At 46.9% G+C, this 16,930-nt stretch overlaps 1 protein-coding gene across 1 annotated transcript in view; it reads left to right on the forward strand.

Annotated features, from left to right (window-relative positions):
- Positions 1-6,183: 6,183 nt before the first annotated feature.
- Positions 6,184-16,930, forward strand: part of REELD1 (reeler domain containing 1) — a 128,092-nt gene continuing 117,345 nt past the window's right edge. The window contains exon 1 of the mRNA XM_078677657.1: positions 6,184-6,397. Within this exon, the coding sequence (XP_078533783.1) occupies positions 6,190-6,397 (208 nt within the window). The 5' untranslated portion in view covers positions 6,184-6,189. The remainder of the gene's footprint in view (positions 6,398-16,930) is intronic.

The raw sequence follows: 16,930 nt of genomic DNA on the forward strand, positions 1-16,930 counted from the left end.
CTGCTCCTCTTAAAAGCCCCTTGTAAGATCTGATCAGAAACAGAATCTCCATAGCCATCTCCAACACTGTTGGGAACCAGGGCTGAGTTCTCCAAAATGGAGTCACTAAAGCCATCTGACATCTCTGCTTCCTGCACTGCCACAACACTTTCGGTAGCATTGAAAAATGAAGAAATGCGAACCCCCTCATCCATGACCAATCCTGTATGAACGCACCCACTGTAATTGTACTCAGATCTGACCTAACTAGAATGTCAAATAGGACGCAAAGACATCTACCTCTAAAGGGCCCAAACATTTCTGTATCTCCGTGAATACTTCTCCTGCCATTTCCGATTGCTGTAATCTGTTATATTCCTGGAATTCCAATCCACCACTTCATTGTGAACTCCTGGTAAATATCCTACTTTCAAACACATTTTATGTTCTAGACAAAAGTCCCACATTTCCTCTGCTAAATCTGCCAATCCTTTGGACCTGCAGCCCCCTAATTTGCTGATGTAAGGCACTGCTGAATTTTTTGCCCATCTTCAACAATGCTGATGTGCCTTGCAACTGCTGCTTGAAACTGTGAAGGGGCGAACCACCATGCCTTCAACTCCAAACAATTGATATGTTCCGCTTTTTCCAACAAGCTCCAACCTCCCCTGGCCCCTGCCTGAACACTGTGCTCCCCACCCTGGCATGCTGGCATCCATCTCTAAAATGTACTCTGGCAATGTTCCAAAGATTGCTTGACCATTCCATGCCTTCAAATTCTCCATCCACCATTGCATCTCTTCAATACCTTCCACACTCCACACTTATGTATACCCTGTTCCAATACCATAATCCTTTCGACAACCCTGCTTGCGTCAACCTTTATTAGGCCATGTAATGTAAATGGCTAGGAAAAATTGCTTGTATTGAGGACAAAAAAAGACCAATCATTAGACTAAATCCCTAAACTTTACTTTCTCCTTCCTCAACACATATTTCACCCCCTCTCTTATTTTCTGTATCTTCTTTACGGGAAGCTGTAATTGACATTTCACTGTGTCTACCACAAACCCAAGAAACTCCAGATTATGCCTCTGAATTAAAACAGATTTCTCCATATTCATTATCCAAATGTCCAGATATAATCATCTTACTCCCCTGTCTACCAAATAACCTACAACATGTCTCAAGACCTTTGTGAAACACCAAAGTGCTGATGATAACCCGAAACAAGGCACTGTAACTGAGATAGAGCTCCTTACCATCTGAATTGTAGAAACCTCTGACTCATTTGATATTTCTGTATTTTAAAGTATTTATTCTTGAGATCCATCTTTACTAACCAGTCCTTCTCCTGAAACATATATTTTAAGAGAAGGATACCTTTCATCTTGAAATGTGTGTATGTTAGGTAAAGGTTTAAATTCCTTAGATTTATTAAGGTCTCCATCCTTTGTCCTTCTTCTCTATTAGAAATAGGGTAATGACGAACCCTATTTTATCCTCCTGTATTGCCACTATTGCTGTCTTCTCTAGCATTTGTATTACCTCTTCTGTTACTACATCTTCCTGCTCTCTTTGAAAACTCAACTCTCTTAGCTCCTGTTCCGGTTCTGAATCGAAATCCATCAGATAACTTGTGACTGTCTGCAAACCCCCAAGGGTTTGTTGTAATTTCTTCCCACTGTTTCTGAAAAAACCTTAACCTTCCTCCTTCCTTTTGCTGGTTAAAACCAAAATTGATCCTCATACTCACCTTGTCCAGAGTTTATTGCCTTGATCTCATCACTGAGAAGGTCTCATCCTTCCACCCCTCCCTCTCTGGGTGTGGAATCATGTACTCACTCTTTAGTAACCTCCTCCTTAATTTTACTTGAGTTCCATAATTTCCTGAATTATAGGAATTATGATAGCCTCCGCTGAGATGTTCCCTCTCCTCCCAGCCCTCCCACAAATTTTTTTGCCAGTAAACACCTTTCACATGGAGGTTTTCACCTTATTAAGACTGGTAAGTGTTTGGTCATATTTTCCAATACTTTTAACCTTCTCCAAAAAGACCTTTAGCATCTTCACTGCTTTCCTTCACACCCAACTCCCCAGGTTTTGGGTTTATACACATTAGTATTGTTCTTTTTTAGCTCAGCCAAGAGAGACAGATTTGCTTTCCCTAATGGGCATATCGCTCTTTGGCACCACCCGCCTAAAAGGAGTATATTCAAGTCAGTGCCTTTGAAATAGGCATCCTCCACCAAATTGAACATTCTAGCTAGAGGGCAGAGAATATCTAAAACTTGGCCCTGGCACTGTTTCAGAGATTTTTCAAGACCCTTCCTTGGATCTGTGCCCATTTTGATCAATATTAGGCCTGGTTATAACCTTGTCATCAATCACTGGCCTTGAGCACTCAATTTGCATAATATTTCTTTCTTCCTTATCTAAAGGTTTCTAATCCAGTGCTTAATATATTCTGCCACATGATCTAATGACCATTTCTTCCCTCTAGGGTGTCGAATCTCTTTGGGGTCAAAAAGCTTTTCACCAAGAAGATCAACTACAGACCTCTTTCCTTTTTCCTTCCCTTGAATATATCATCCAACTCATCTTCCAAATGTTCCTTATAATTTAAGTCTAAAATAGACTCATCTATATCATGGCGTTTGCTGCTTTGATTTAAATCATCATCATTTGTAATGCTAGATTGCCCATCTTGTGTGTCACTCAGTACATCCAATCTCTTTGAGCCTTTTAGGACTCCTGTCTTTGAGCCGCTGGAGATTCCTTTCTGTTTTTTATGTGTTTTCTCTTTTTAAATTTTTTTCCGTCTGGACCCCTATTAACATCTTCCTCTCCTTCGGAGATGGTAAAGTACTTTTCATACTTCCTAGCCTTATGTGGACATTTGTTACCTAAAACCTCCCTTATTGTCTCTTTTACCGCCAATTGTATCTCCTGTGTAACTGTCTTCCTAATTAACTCCTCCTGGCTTAATTCTTTTCAAGCCAGCTCACTCATTTGATTTAATTTCTTCTAAAATATTTACTTTAAAAATATTTTTTGAGTTATTTTGCACTGAATTCTTATTTTACAAAAATATCACCATCTCCCAACTGCCAAAATGCCTCATCCGATCACCTCATGAAATGATCTCCTTAGAGAAACATTGGTAGGCAGCCAGACGCGGCACACATGCACCCAAATGCACTCTATCTCCTCCTGAAACAGACGCTTCACACTTGCTACAAACAAACCCAATTTCCCCTCTAAAAAGAAGTCAATGATCACGTCATGTGCAAAAGGAAGGAAGTCACAACTCGCGTCATGCGCAATGCACTGCCTGTCTAAAATGGTGAACGCATCGCCGTATGCCATTTCAAGCGAACCCGAAATTAAAAAATACCCTTCCTCGAGCGCATTTTGCCGAAACGGTAATTGTTGAAATCTTCTGAAAATAGAAGCGCAAAAGAGTACAAGTATACACTATAGGTAAATTTGCTAACAGAACTTCGGGAATTCCGTTTTCTCAAATTTTTAAACTCTAAATACTATCTAATTCTGTACCCTACATTCTACCCATAAAGTGGGTTTTGATAAGCATCTATATACATAAACAACAACTTACACACTTGAGTGTTCTATTTATTGTGATATAATTCAAAAGTTTTGGTACTGGAAACTTTTAAGTGTTGCTGCTCAGAAGAAGTGAATAAACGTTTATGCATAATGCTGGTGTCCTGTCTTACCATAAAATAGAAATGTTTATAGCAGAAATGGAGCCCTATGTCAATGTAATTAAACATACCCTTTCTAAATCCGAGCTTTAGTGCTTTCTCTCTCCTACAGATAGGTTCACTTGGCTTAAATCAGAAAAAGGAAGTCATATTAGTAGTTCCTCAGAGTAAGTGGATTGGCAAATGTGGGTGGTGATGTTACCTTCATGGTAGGTAGGTGCAGAACATACAGAAAAAATATTTTTCCAAGTGTGGCTATGGATACAGTCAATGCGCAAGATGAAATAAAGGAATACACACCACATACCAGCAGTGGCACCAACAGCATATGTTTCACACACACACACGTGTGTGTGTGTGTGTGTGTGTGTGTAAAAATACTGTTGCTCAGGGTTTTAGATTATATTTATTGTTAACAAAGTACATTAAGATAAGGAACATGTGACTGTATGTGTTGTCCATTGAAATTTAGATTGCATTTGATTGGGCGAATAGAGAAGTGTTTGTGGGTCTTGAAATTCCAGGCAGTCTGTTATAAGACATAATGAGAATACATGATAATAATTTTGTAAAAGTAAGACAAGATTCAAAGGGGAGACTAGGATAGTTTGTAGATTAGGAAGGTTTAACAAGGTAAGGCTGTGTATGGGTAACAACATTACTCTGCCTGTTTGCAAATGACATAATTAAACACTTTATCCTCATTGGTATTACCATTTGTAGATGATTCTGTACTCATTTATAGGATCCTGATGGGCTCACAGTGACGTCTTGAAGATTAGCGGGCCCCGGGCAAGACATATTTAGGTACCCTTGTTTGTTACAACTTTGAATTTTATCATCCACTTTTGTATTAGTTGTTGCTCGCATGATTCCGAACAAACTTTTGGAAACCATTTTCACACAAAAACTGTTGAAATATGCCTTTCTGTGGCCCCCAAAAAATCCTTAAATTGACACTGGGCAAATAGTGACCGAGGCAAAGGTAGCCAGAGAGAAGAAGAGAGATTCATCTATAGAAATAGACAGAGGTGAGCTACAATGAGATAAAGTTTACTTACCCAGGTTCTCCATTGGAAGGTGGGGACCTGGGCAATTGCCCACTTTGCCCATGCATTAAAACATCTATGTGGGCTCACAAACATTGACAAATTAATCTAATGCTTTTTGAATAAACTGTGAGCTCAAGATTAAAATGGTAAAAGACAGTTTGTGGCTTGCTAACCGCATAACAGCTTTAAATCCAGCATAACTCTTAGAGGTTCCAAGCTTGAAAGAGTTACTGGTTTTCATTATTTAAATCTACGTTTATCCAGTAACGGTAGTTGGGAGGGCAAAGATTCCAGGGTGCTTTAACAGGAGATTTGGGAGCAGAATAGTATCCAAAGATCAGGCAGCCAATTCTGCCTTATATGGAAACATGTTTGTTTGAGGGGGTGGGAGCTGTGGATTATGCAAACTCAGAACCAAGAAAAAATATTTCTATAAGTAAACCCACAGTCCTTTTTTGAGAACCGAATCAAGACAGGAAAAACATCCTTCCAGCCAATATTTAAAAAAGTTGAAGAGAAAGCAAAAACTGTCAAAGTATTTTGGTTTCAATATGTATAGTGACTCTGATTCAGTATGGATCTTTCTGATCTACAGTTGAACATGGAGTTAGCCACGAGAGCATGCCTGGCTTTATTAAAGAGCAGAATTAGAATTAAGTGCCAGAAAAAACAAGCTGTTGAGAATCACACGGGTGAGATGAATACCTCTTACTTTCTATCCAAGAGATAACTTGGGATTTAGTGTTTTCTAGATAGGATAGAATCTCAACAGGCTTAGGTGCTATGTGTTATATTTTGTTCGGATATCCCCATTTTGGAATCATTCAAACAAAGTTGGGAAAATCCTACTTGGTGCATTGGTATGTGTAATCATTGTCCCAATGTAAATGATATCATTAACTGATTAATTTTACTACATACTTGGACTGATATTCTCTATTATGAGGTAGATAGTTATTTAATGTGTTCTTTTTGTATGCAAAATAACCTTGCACTCACCATTGATTTTCAAGTTCTCAACTATTCCTTTATCACTTAAGCTTTAAGCAATCTATTTTTACTAGTATCCACATAATCGTTCTGTGCAACAGCTTACTGTAAGACATCACTGTAAATTTAACATTTGGTTTAAATATTTGAAAGAATTGAATTTTAACCTTATGGTAGTGGATACTGATATTCTACCTAGAAATTTGTAAAGACGTTTTATCTATTGTGATCCGTTCTTATTAATTTTGTTTTGTCTATTTTTGCTGACGTATTGTTGTATTTGTTATTATTCATAATATTGTTTGGCATTTCAGCACCACATGATCTGGCATTACTGTGTAGCTGTAATAGACTAATCAACTGAAATAAACTTAATTTGATTGATTAGAATAAGGAATAAAATGCAGTTTTGTCTTTGATCAAACTAGGGAGATGAAGGAATGAGAATCCAGCTTATTCTTATTGGATGGGCCTGCATGACCGTATGCTTGGTATCATACACCGCTGCTTTTTCTCATGGTGCAAGTCTTGCAGCCTGCAATGATATGCGGCCCAAACACATTCGAGCTCAGCCTCAGAACCCCAAGAAGAACTATGTCACCATCTACACCAATAGATCTTTCTACCTTCCAGGTGATAGAGTTCCTGGTAAGTAACATTAGCTTTTTGAGTTTATATTGACCTGATATGGCTAAAGAAGCCCCAACTGCTAATGTTCCAAGGGAAACTAAGTCACTCATCAACAATTGTTGAAAATGGGATCTGTAGCTGTAAGTGGTTTAAACCCTGTCCAAGTGGGGACCTTCACTCTAGTCAGGGTAAGTAAGTTACACCCTCAGAGTAATTCATGCTCACCCCCTTCGTAGCATGGCAGGAGCAGCCTTATTCCCAGAGGAAATGTGTAAAGTATTTGTACACACACACAGTACCACAGTGAAAACACCACAAAAGGAATCCACATCAGCATAGAACAATAGCCAATATGTATCAGATTAAAACAACACCATAATGACAACAATCCAACATACACATCTCAAGATATGAGATTTCAAAGTTAAATAAAGTAATAGTTCTTAGAAATCAAAAGTTGCGCTTGACTAGGACAAAGTATCTTAAATGCGTTAAAAATCAAAGACAGGGGGCGTGGCCAAGATGGCGACCTAGACGGACGCAGGACCCGGAGGCTCCCCAGCCCGATTCCCCTTTCACGGTCAAAATAGCTAAAATTCTCCCCATCTTAGCACCAAAACGTGCTGGGGGCACACACAGAGCCCACAGTACTTGGTTTTCCAGCGGCCCAGCAGCTCCGGGAGGCAGAGACCGACAAGCAGCCGGTGCCGCGAAATGGCGTCCTGAGAGACTCAGTCCCGAGGCGTACGAGACCGCGCCTAGCAGAGGGGATCCCCTAGCCCCGGCATCTGCCCAGCGACCTCCTCGCAGAGACGGTGAGCTGGACCGAGTGTGGAAGGACAGGCGGTGACAGCGGCACCGAGCAAAGGAGGGGTTCGAGTGGAGCCCCACCGGCGGTGAGTGGTGAGAGAGCCAGGATGCGCGAGGAGGTGCAAAAATCGAGCCCGGGGGGGCCGGGCCTTGAGAGTCACCAGCAGGCGCCGCTCATAGTGGGCCCCCGGCGCTGCACACAGACTTTCCCCTTTCAGCGAGCGGACAGGCCCCAAAGAGTCTCACAGCCACATAAGACTAGAGGGGGGGCCAAGAGAACCCAGATGCTGCCATCGCGCGTGCCCTGGTGCATGCCCCCAGGGCCTATCTAGAGAGCAGCAGGGGCAACTGGGACACCTGCCCACAGAGGACGACGGCAGTGGCACTCTGCTTTGACTGAGCGCGACAGCGGGAGGTGCCCTTGAAGGTATCGGTCCGGCACACAAGGGGGCCACAGGAGGGCCTCCCAGCACCACAGAGAGGCCCGAGTGAGAACTAGGCCCGTGCACATCCCCCACCAGCGAGACACCGAGTTGGGCCGCACTCCGCTCTGTAACAGAGGGGCGGAGGTGTGGGCCTATACAACCGGAGGGGCTAACTACAGGTGTCTGCTGGATCCGGGGACCACTGGGGTCCCCCATTTCCATAAAATGTCTTAGGAAAGAACTTGGCGGTACAAAAGGGGGTGGTGATGGTCGGAGCATCTGAACCAATCAAACACTCACACCCAGTCAACAGATCTGGGTTTAATCCATCACCGTTCTTTAGCCCACTCTGCCACCCCAGTTCAGACATGGCCATATGCAAATCAGTCTGACCCAGTGCCTCATGGGAACAGTCCAGCCCGAACTGCCAAGCCATGCCTTCCCTGGACCGGAAACAAGCTTCCTAGGACCGGTTTCTGGCATTCCAGCCGTCTTCAGCCAGGCTTGCTTGAATCCAGTGGCAAAGTGAGCGAGGGACTCACGTCTGAGCATACCCTGCCAACATATGGTGAACAAAGCCGTATAAAAGGGGGTGGTGATGGACGGAACATCTGAAACAATCAAACACTCACACCCAGTCAACAGATCTGGGTTTAATCCATCACCGTTCTTTAGCCCACTCTGCCACCCCAGTTCAGACATGGCCATATGCAAATGAGCCTGACCCTGTGCCTTATGGGAACAGTCCAGCCCGAACTGCCAAGCCATGCCTTCACTGGACCGGAAACAAGCTTCCTAGGACCAGTTTCTGGCATTCCAGCCGTCTTCAACCAGGTTTGCTTGAATCCAGTGGCAAAGTGAGCAAGGCACTCACGTCTGAGCATACCCTGCCAAACTTATGGCGAACAAAGCAGTACAAAAGGGGGTGGTGATGGACGGAGCATCTGAATCAATCAAACACTTACACCCAGTCAAAAGATCTGGGTTTAATCCATCACCGTTCTTTAGCCCACTCTGCCACCCCAGTTCAGACATGGCCATATGCAAATCAGTCTGACCCTGTGCCTCATGGGAACAGTCCAGCCCGAACTGCCAAGCCATGCCTTCCCTGGACCGGAAACAAGCTTCCGAGGACCAGTTTCTGGCATTACAGCCGTCTTCAGCCCGGCTTGCTTGAATCCAGTGGCAAAGTGAGCAAGGAACTCACGTCTGAGCGTACCCTGCCAACTTATGGCGAACAAAGCGGTACAAAAGGGCACCCCCTACCAGTAGCACGCCCAATGAGGCCGCAATCTGTGTCGCCACAGGGGGCCGGAATCGCGAGCCTCTGCACCCTGAGGGACAGACTCAGGGGGTCCCCCGGGCCCTCACCCTCCCTCAGCTTCCTGAGGGGGGGACAAAGGTAGACACCCCCAAGCAGCGAGGTGGGCAGAAGAGACGGCCTGCGGGCCGCGTGTAAGAGAGGCAGCGTGAGAGGACTCAGCGGTGCTGGTACTTGGTGACCTCTCTTGGAGGGCATCAAATCCCACTCACTACGGACTTGATATCCTAGGGCCCCGCAGCTCCCCGCAAAACTCATAACAAGCCTCCAAGTGCTACGCCCAGGAGAGCAGTGGTGGTGTCCGTGAGCAGGCGGCTGGCCCTCATTAGACATTGGCGGACATTCAGTAACAGGCAAAAGTGTGCGACGAGGCCGCCTGCAACTAGTCCCACGTGGCGACACTTACGGGGGAGGGGATCAGGACAGCGGCATAGCACCAGCAGGTGAAAATCGTCGAGAGGGGACAGGACCTCAAAGAGCTGGCGGTTGCTGCCTCCCCTCCTCCCATACAGAGGCACAGAAGCCAAACAGCGAGAAGAACAAACCGCTGCTCCCACGCAGGGCCCCTAGCTACCAGGACACAAGGTAGAGGCCCAGTGAGGCCTAAACAAATAGGGGGAGAAAAGTTTCTCAAACTGCGCCAAATTATGGCCAAAAAGAGAAAGAAGGGTGAACGCACGCTTACGGACATGCTCCTTAAGGGTCCCCCACAAGGGAGACAGAGGACCCCCTCCCCTGCAACGTCAAAGCATTAAATGGACTCGGGGGACGGAGAGGTGCCCGTCATCAGGTCTTTCTTGGAAACCCTATTCAACTCCCTGCGAGAGGACTTCCATACGCTTAAACAAGAGGTGGCCAGGGAGGTTGAGGGAGATATGCCACGATGTGGACGGCCTAGGCAAGCGAGTTGCGTCCCTCGAAGACTCAGACCAGACCAGAAGCGAGGAATTCGAACACCTCCAACAAGAACTTCTCCGTCTTAGAGATCAACAGGTGGACTTACAGGCACTCTCGGTGGACTTAGAAAACAGGTCCAGAAGCAATAATATCCGAGTCAGAGGAGTTCCATCCAAAGAAGAAGGAGTGGATACCACCAAGTATTTGCAGGGCCTTTTCCGGGAGAGATTAGGGGAACCCACAGACTTTGATATTCGTATTGACCGGGCACACAAAGTAGGGCTGAAGAGGCGCGCACCTGCTCCCGCGCCCCCCCCCGGATATCCTGGCTTTCTTGCCGGACTTTCCACTGAAAGAGAGGATCCTTCGAGAGGCAGGTCTGAAGCAACCTCTTCAATATCAGGGGCACTCCGTGGCACGGTTCCAAGATTTGTCGGCCATCACGCTCCAAAAAAGAAAAGCGTTCAGAGTTGGCACGATATTTCTGAGGGACAAGGGGATACCATGTTCCTGGGGTCATCCTTTCCGCTTGATTTTCAAATGGAATGGAACATTGCAACAGCTGAGATCCCTTCAGGAAACTTGTGCCCTGTTGGGTATGGAACACAACAAGATGAATACCTCCCCAGAGCACTCCCAGAAATCCTCAAAAGAAGGGTGGCAACGAGTCGGCCGCAGACACTTACCCATCGCAGAACTGAAGGCGGGCCAAGCCGCCATGTCACAGGAACGGGCCTCGGCCCTCAATGCTGTGACAAGAGACACGTCATCTACTGAATGATCTGTTTGCGAGATGGGGCCTCAATGGCATTACTACAACGCTGGTCCGGGGGGGGGGGGTTGGGGGGCCGTAGGAATCGCCATGGCTACATGCTCAACCAGGTAACTTCACCGCAGGCCTGCAAAACGAGTATACAGGCTTGGGACTATGGTAACTTGGGGTTTTATTGTTGGGGTTGGGGCAGGGGGAGGAGGGGTCTGGTTCAGGGGTTCAGTAAATGTTTGGGTTAAGGGGGGTTGGGCTGGGCTCAAGGTTTCGGGAGGGGGGAGGGAACCAGTGTGCCGAGGGGGAAAGGGGCTCGAGTGAGACATTACCTAGGGGTAGTCCCCCCTAGAATCAAGCGATCTCCTGCTCGACATGCACAATGACAGTAGCCACCCTAAAGCTTATCACCCTAAATGTGAAAGGACTCAATAATCCCATTAAAAGACGGGCAGTCTTATCATATCTAGAGAACTCTAGTTCCTCTATATGCCTGCTACAGGAAACACACCTCCTAACCAAAGACTGGCACCGGATGAGATCCCGGGCCTTCCCTCAGCAATTCTACTCCTCTACTACTGACAAGAAAGCAGGGGTGGCAATTCTGTTTTCTAAGCACTTTCATGGACAAGTGGGTGACAAAGTGAGGGAAATCAAGGGCAGGCTCCTAACTTACAATATCAGGGTGGGCGACATGTCTATGATTGTGGGGTCCTTGTATGTCCCTAAACCGGTCCAGAATCTTTTCTTAAAGGCGCCCTGTTGGAGACCTTGCGCTCCCAAGAACGATACTTACTTATCGGTGGTGATCTTAATCTGGTCATGGACCGCGAGGCGGATAGATCAGGCCATTGCTTTGGTAACATTGGAGTGATCTCAGCAGACGGAAAGGACTGGATGAATCAGAGGGGGTTGGTGGACTTGTGGCGGGACACGCGCCCTCAGAACACACACTACACATTCTATTCCCACGTTCACCATACATACGCCAGACTAGACCATTTCATAGGCTCCTCGGAGCTCCGCGCGATAGTGAAAGATGTGGACATTACCCCAGCCATTATCTCGGATCACGACGCTGTGGTAGTAACCATAGGGGTCCCACGCACCAAGGTGACAGGGGGTAGGTGGAGACTGCGGGAGGCCTTACGACAACGTAAAGAGATAGTCCAACAATTACACAAAAGCATCACTGACTACATCACACTTAATGACCAGCCAGGTGCGCCCGTGACTGCCATCTGGGAGCATTAAAGGCTGTAGTGAGAGGGGAACTAGTAGCCATTTCTGCAGCGGAAGTCAAAGAGCGTAAATACAAGCGGGAATCCCCAACGGCTAAAGTGACTGAACTGGAAAGGGTACTTAGCCGCACGGGGAGCCTAGGATCTGTAAACAGCTGAATATCCCTAGGGTGCAGTTGATGGGACTGCGCCGAATACGCAGCACTAAGGCTCCATCACACATATTACGTGGGAGGAGATAAAACAGGATGTCTCCTCGCAAGCGCGCTCAGAGCCAGAGTCCAACGGTCCATAATCACAACCCTACATAATGCCTGGGGTGAGAAGCTAAAAGATGATGGGCAGATAGCTGAGGCTTTTAGAGAATACTATGCATCCTTATACAGCGCAGATCCCCTTCTTAACAAAAATGCAGAGGCCTACCTATGCAGAGCGGCCACAACTGCCCTCAACGCAGAAGGCGCAGCCTCACTGGACGCGCCTATCAAAATAGAAGAGGTAATTAGCGCAATATCCCACCGCAAGCCCCTGAATCACCCGGACCAGACGGCTTCTCCTCTGGTTTTTACAAAGCTTTTTGCCCATTAATAGCACCGCTTCTCACCAGACTTTTCAACTCATTCCGGGACCTGGCTCGATCCCCTCTGACATGTTACAGACCGATATCATTGTACTGCCTAAACCGGGTAAGGATGCTACTCAATGCGCTGCCTATAGGCCAATCTCCCTACTCAACCTCTCCTCAAAATCTTCACAGGGTTGCTCGCCTCCAGGCTTGGACCACGATTTCCTGGCATCATAGAGCTGGACCAATCCGAATTCATCCCCAGCAGACAATGCAGTGATAATACTAAACGCATTCTTCACTTAATAGACAAAGCCCATTACGCGCAGTCAGACTCCATGCTCCGGTCTATAGACGCAGAGAAGGCGTTTGACAGAGTGGACTGGGGATTCTAGAGAAGACCTTGGTGCAATTTGGTATCGGGGAACGCTTTGGAGCATGGATGGCCAGCTCCTATGACAAACGGCAGGCAAGGATCCATATCAACGGATTGGGCTCCAAACCCTTCGACATCCAGCGAAGCACTATACAGGGGTGCCCACTTTCGCCCCTCCTCTTTGCACTCTATGTAGAACCCCTAGCACAGAGAGTTCCAGACAACCCGGACATCCTTGGCACTACCTTTGGGGAAGAACCCCACCCAATCAGCCTATATGCCGACGATATCTTGGCTGCGCTAGACAATCCCACGCAGTCAGTGCCGGCCTTCCTGGACGAGGTAGAGGCCTTTGAGAGGGTGTCAGGCCTCAAAGTGAACAGGGGGAAGTCAATGCTCCTACCATTAGGCAGCAACTCTCATACTACTTATGAAGTGCCTCCGTTCTACGGGGGCCTGCGGGTTCAGACGCAGCTCCCCTATCTGGGGATCGTCCTCACCCCCTCTACAGAGCAAACAGTCACCCTGAACTACACTAACATCACCTCCCAAATCCAAGGGGACTTCAGGAGATGGCAGAAACAGCCTCTATCATTATTAGGGCGCATCGCTGCGGTAAAAATGTCTGCACTCCCCAAACTTTTATACATTTTTCAGACCATTCCGGTGATTCCCCCCGTGGGCACCATCAAGAGACTGCAAGATGCGGTGCAGCACTTTATATGGACCGGGAAAAAGCCAAGATTGCGAAGAAGCTTGTCCTTTCAAGTACCGGACGAGGGGGGCCGGGGGATCCCTAACTTACAGCAATATTTCCAAGCGGCGCAATTGAGATATTTAGTGGAGTGGTATAGCCCCGAGTCAGAGAAGAGGTGGCTCTTCCAAGACAGGGCGATGACGCAAACCTCGCTTTGGAAGATACCCTTCTTAAATCGCGCTAATAGACCTACGTATCTTCAGAAATCCCCCATAACACACACAGTGCTACATGTGTGGGACTCAGTGGCAGCTAAAAGAGGGCTCACTACTTTCCCATCACCACTCACACCACTGTTTGATAATCCCGACTTCACCCCAGGGATGGAAGCACACACGTTCCAGCAGTGGCGAAGGTCAGAATGCATATCTGCCGGTCATCTTTTTGACCTGGAGAGGTCCATACCGTTCGCCGAGCTTCCACAGCTTTACAGCATTACCACCCCACAACTATTTGAATACTTTCAAAACCCACATTGGTTACCGCAACCCGACATACGCCCCCTAGTCGGTAGGAAACTGACGACATTTGAAAAGTAGCTAATCACCAAAGAGTCAGACCGCAAACTTATCACAGACATCTATAAGATGATCTGCCCGCCCCCTGAGGTACATCGATCAGCTGGCCGGCGGCTTTGGGAGAAGGAGTTGGGGAGATCCCTCACAAACAAGGAATGGCAGGCTATATATTATAGAGCCCACCATACAGCCAGGAACACAGCAAGTAGGGAATCAGCTGTGAAAATTGCGACATTCTGGTATCTGATTCCGGTAAGGTTACATAGAGGTAACCCTAATCATAGCCCAACTTGCTGGAGAGGGTGCGACGAAGAAGGCACATTAACACATCTTCTTTGGGATTGCAGGGAGGTCACAGCCTATTGGACAACAGTCCTCAATGACATTGACAGTCACTTTATTATTAATGAATTTTTGTATAGCGCCTGGTTACCCTTGGGCATCCCCGCGCTCAACCAGACAGATACGTTACCACAGAAGGGCAGGCACTAGACAGAGAATAAGAAATTTTTTTAAAAGTTTACGGAAACACCCAAGGATACTCGCTACATAAACTTTGACACCGAAATTCCCTGATTCCCCACATACACACTGCTGGGGCTTCCTAACGCACTCACATTCCCACTGAAATCACCCAGAGGACGACAATTGGGTCTGGTCATGAGCGTGGCTGTTCAGCACATCTTATCTCTCTGGGGTACATGCACTCCACCCACTGACAGTGTTTGGCTACATAAACTATGGTACACGCTAGGTATGGAGCGCATCCAGGCCACACTTACGCAATCCATGGCATCTCTTCATACGGTGGGGCAACCTATTTTGTCACTCCTATCAATGAAGTTTAACGACATTACTTGCCCAAAGTATCTCCGCCTTTTGCGACTTACTGAGGCACAGCCTCCTAAGGCCGATTCTGGAACATAGACACCTAGCTGCTCTCATACGTAATGACACACAGAAGCAAAGGCTCAGCACACTGGTTGGGTTGGGGGGAGTTTCAAGGGGGGGGACGGTTTTGTTCTTGTTGATTGTTCTTGGGGTGGACATGAGTCCGGAAGCAGGAGCCTCGCACCAGACACACCCAAGGATACTCGCTACATAAACAAACTTATGCGGAACTGCGTTATTTTGCAGGGGACAAGCGGGTACCAAGTCTCATCTTCACTGTATCTCTTGGGGCATATATGAGAATTGTACTGTACTTGCCTTATGCTAAAATCAATAAAACAAAGTTAAACAAAAAAATCAAAGACAATGTGTAGCGCAGGGGAGGTGAAGTGCCTGAAAAGCCAGTGATGTGTTGGTTCCTTACTGCTATGAGATCGTTGGGATGGTGAGGCATAGGGACAGTGTGTTGCGCAGAGGAGGTGATGCATCGCTGAAGACAGGGATGAGTTGGTTCCTCAAGACTGTGCAGAGTCATTGAGCCACCCACATCTGGGGATGATGCATGGTGCAGGGGAGGATATGATACCTCTGTTCCCTACTGCAGTGCGGTGTCGATGATGAAATCAGCACCCAGAAACGATATGTAGATGGTGCATCGAAAGTTAGGTTGTGCTGCGTTGATTCCACAGGGGTGAAGCCGGTGCTGCATCAGAGTCAGAGTGGTGCATCACGGGCTTCGGTGATGAGGTGCTCGAGACTCACGTAGCCGCGGTTCTCCAGAAGCGCTGCAGCAAAAAGTTGGGCCACAGTCGTTGCATCAGAGAGGAGACCACACTTTAGCATCGAGTTTTGCAATGATGCGCCGATTCCGAATGATGCTTGGAGGTGATGCATTGATTTTTCTTCTTGTTGCACCAGAGCTTACTTCCAAGGGACTAGGAACTGGATTTGGCATCACTTGGCAGAGCAGGGCTCTCAACAGAAGAGCCCAGGTGCTGGCAGATGAAGGCTTGAGGGCCCTGAGTCTTCCAACAGTAGGCCAGCTCGACTCCGAAATTTGGAAAGCAGGATGTAGAAAGCAAAGTCCAGCCCTTTCACTTCCAGGGTAGGAGCAGCAAACAGCAGGCCAGCACAGCAAAGCAAAGTGGCAGTCCCTACTCACAGCAACGCAGCTCTTCTTCCTGGTGGAATTTCCTCAGTCTAGAAGTGTTCTGAGTATATGGTGTCAGAGGTCCAGTACTTATACCCAATTCAGCCTTTAAAGCATGCTAAATCAAAGAATGGTCTATGTAGTGAATAAGACCTCGCAGTTCCTTGATCTGGCTCCAGACACACTACAGGGGATAGAGACTTATTTGTGCGGAGACAGGCACAGCCCTATTCAGGTGTCAATGGCAAGCCCTCCCACAACTCCAGCTCAAGAGGGCCCATCCGCCGGGTAATGGGCCATCAGGATATGCAGGGCACACCTATCAGGTTCCTTTGTGTGACTGTCTAGAGTGAACCCACAAGAGCACAACTGTTTTTAAGAGGCAGGCAGAGGTACAGAACGGTTAAAGTAAGGAAATGCCAAAGTGGGTGCACTGCCCAGGCCGAAATGGCAGTTTAAACTGCACACACAGACACTGCAGTGGCAGATGTGAGACATGTTTGCTGGGCTACTCATGTGGGTGGCACAATCAGTGCTGGAGGCACACTAGTAGCATTTGTCTTACTGGCCCCGGGCACACCTGGTGCACTGTACAAGGGATGTACCAGTAAATCAAATAGGCCAATCATGGAAAAATCAAATACAATTACATTTACGATAGGGGTCGGAAGTACTTGCACTTTAGCACTAGTCAGCAGTGGTTGTTAAATACTTGTTTATAACCTGTACTCACCCTGTCCCTATTTCAAATATTAGGGTACCTTCCTTTTTTTCTATAATATGTAGTAACTCCAATGCCAGGGTATACAGGAGAATAGGACAGCCCCAAACCGTCAT

Source organism: Lissotriton helveticus, chromosome 2_1 (genome assembly GCF_964261635.1).
Source record: "Lissotriton helveticus chromosome 2_1, aLisHel1.1, whole genome shotgun sequence".
NCBI classification, from domain to species: Eukaryota; Metazoa; Chordata; class Amphibia; order Caudata; family Salamandridae; genus Lissotriton; species Lissotriton helveticus.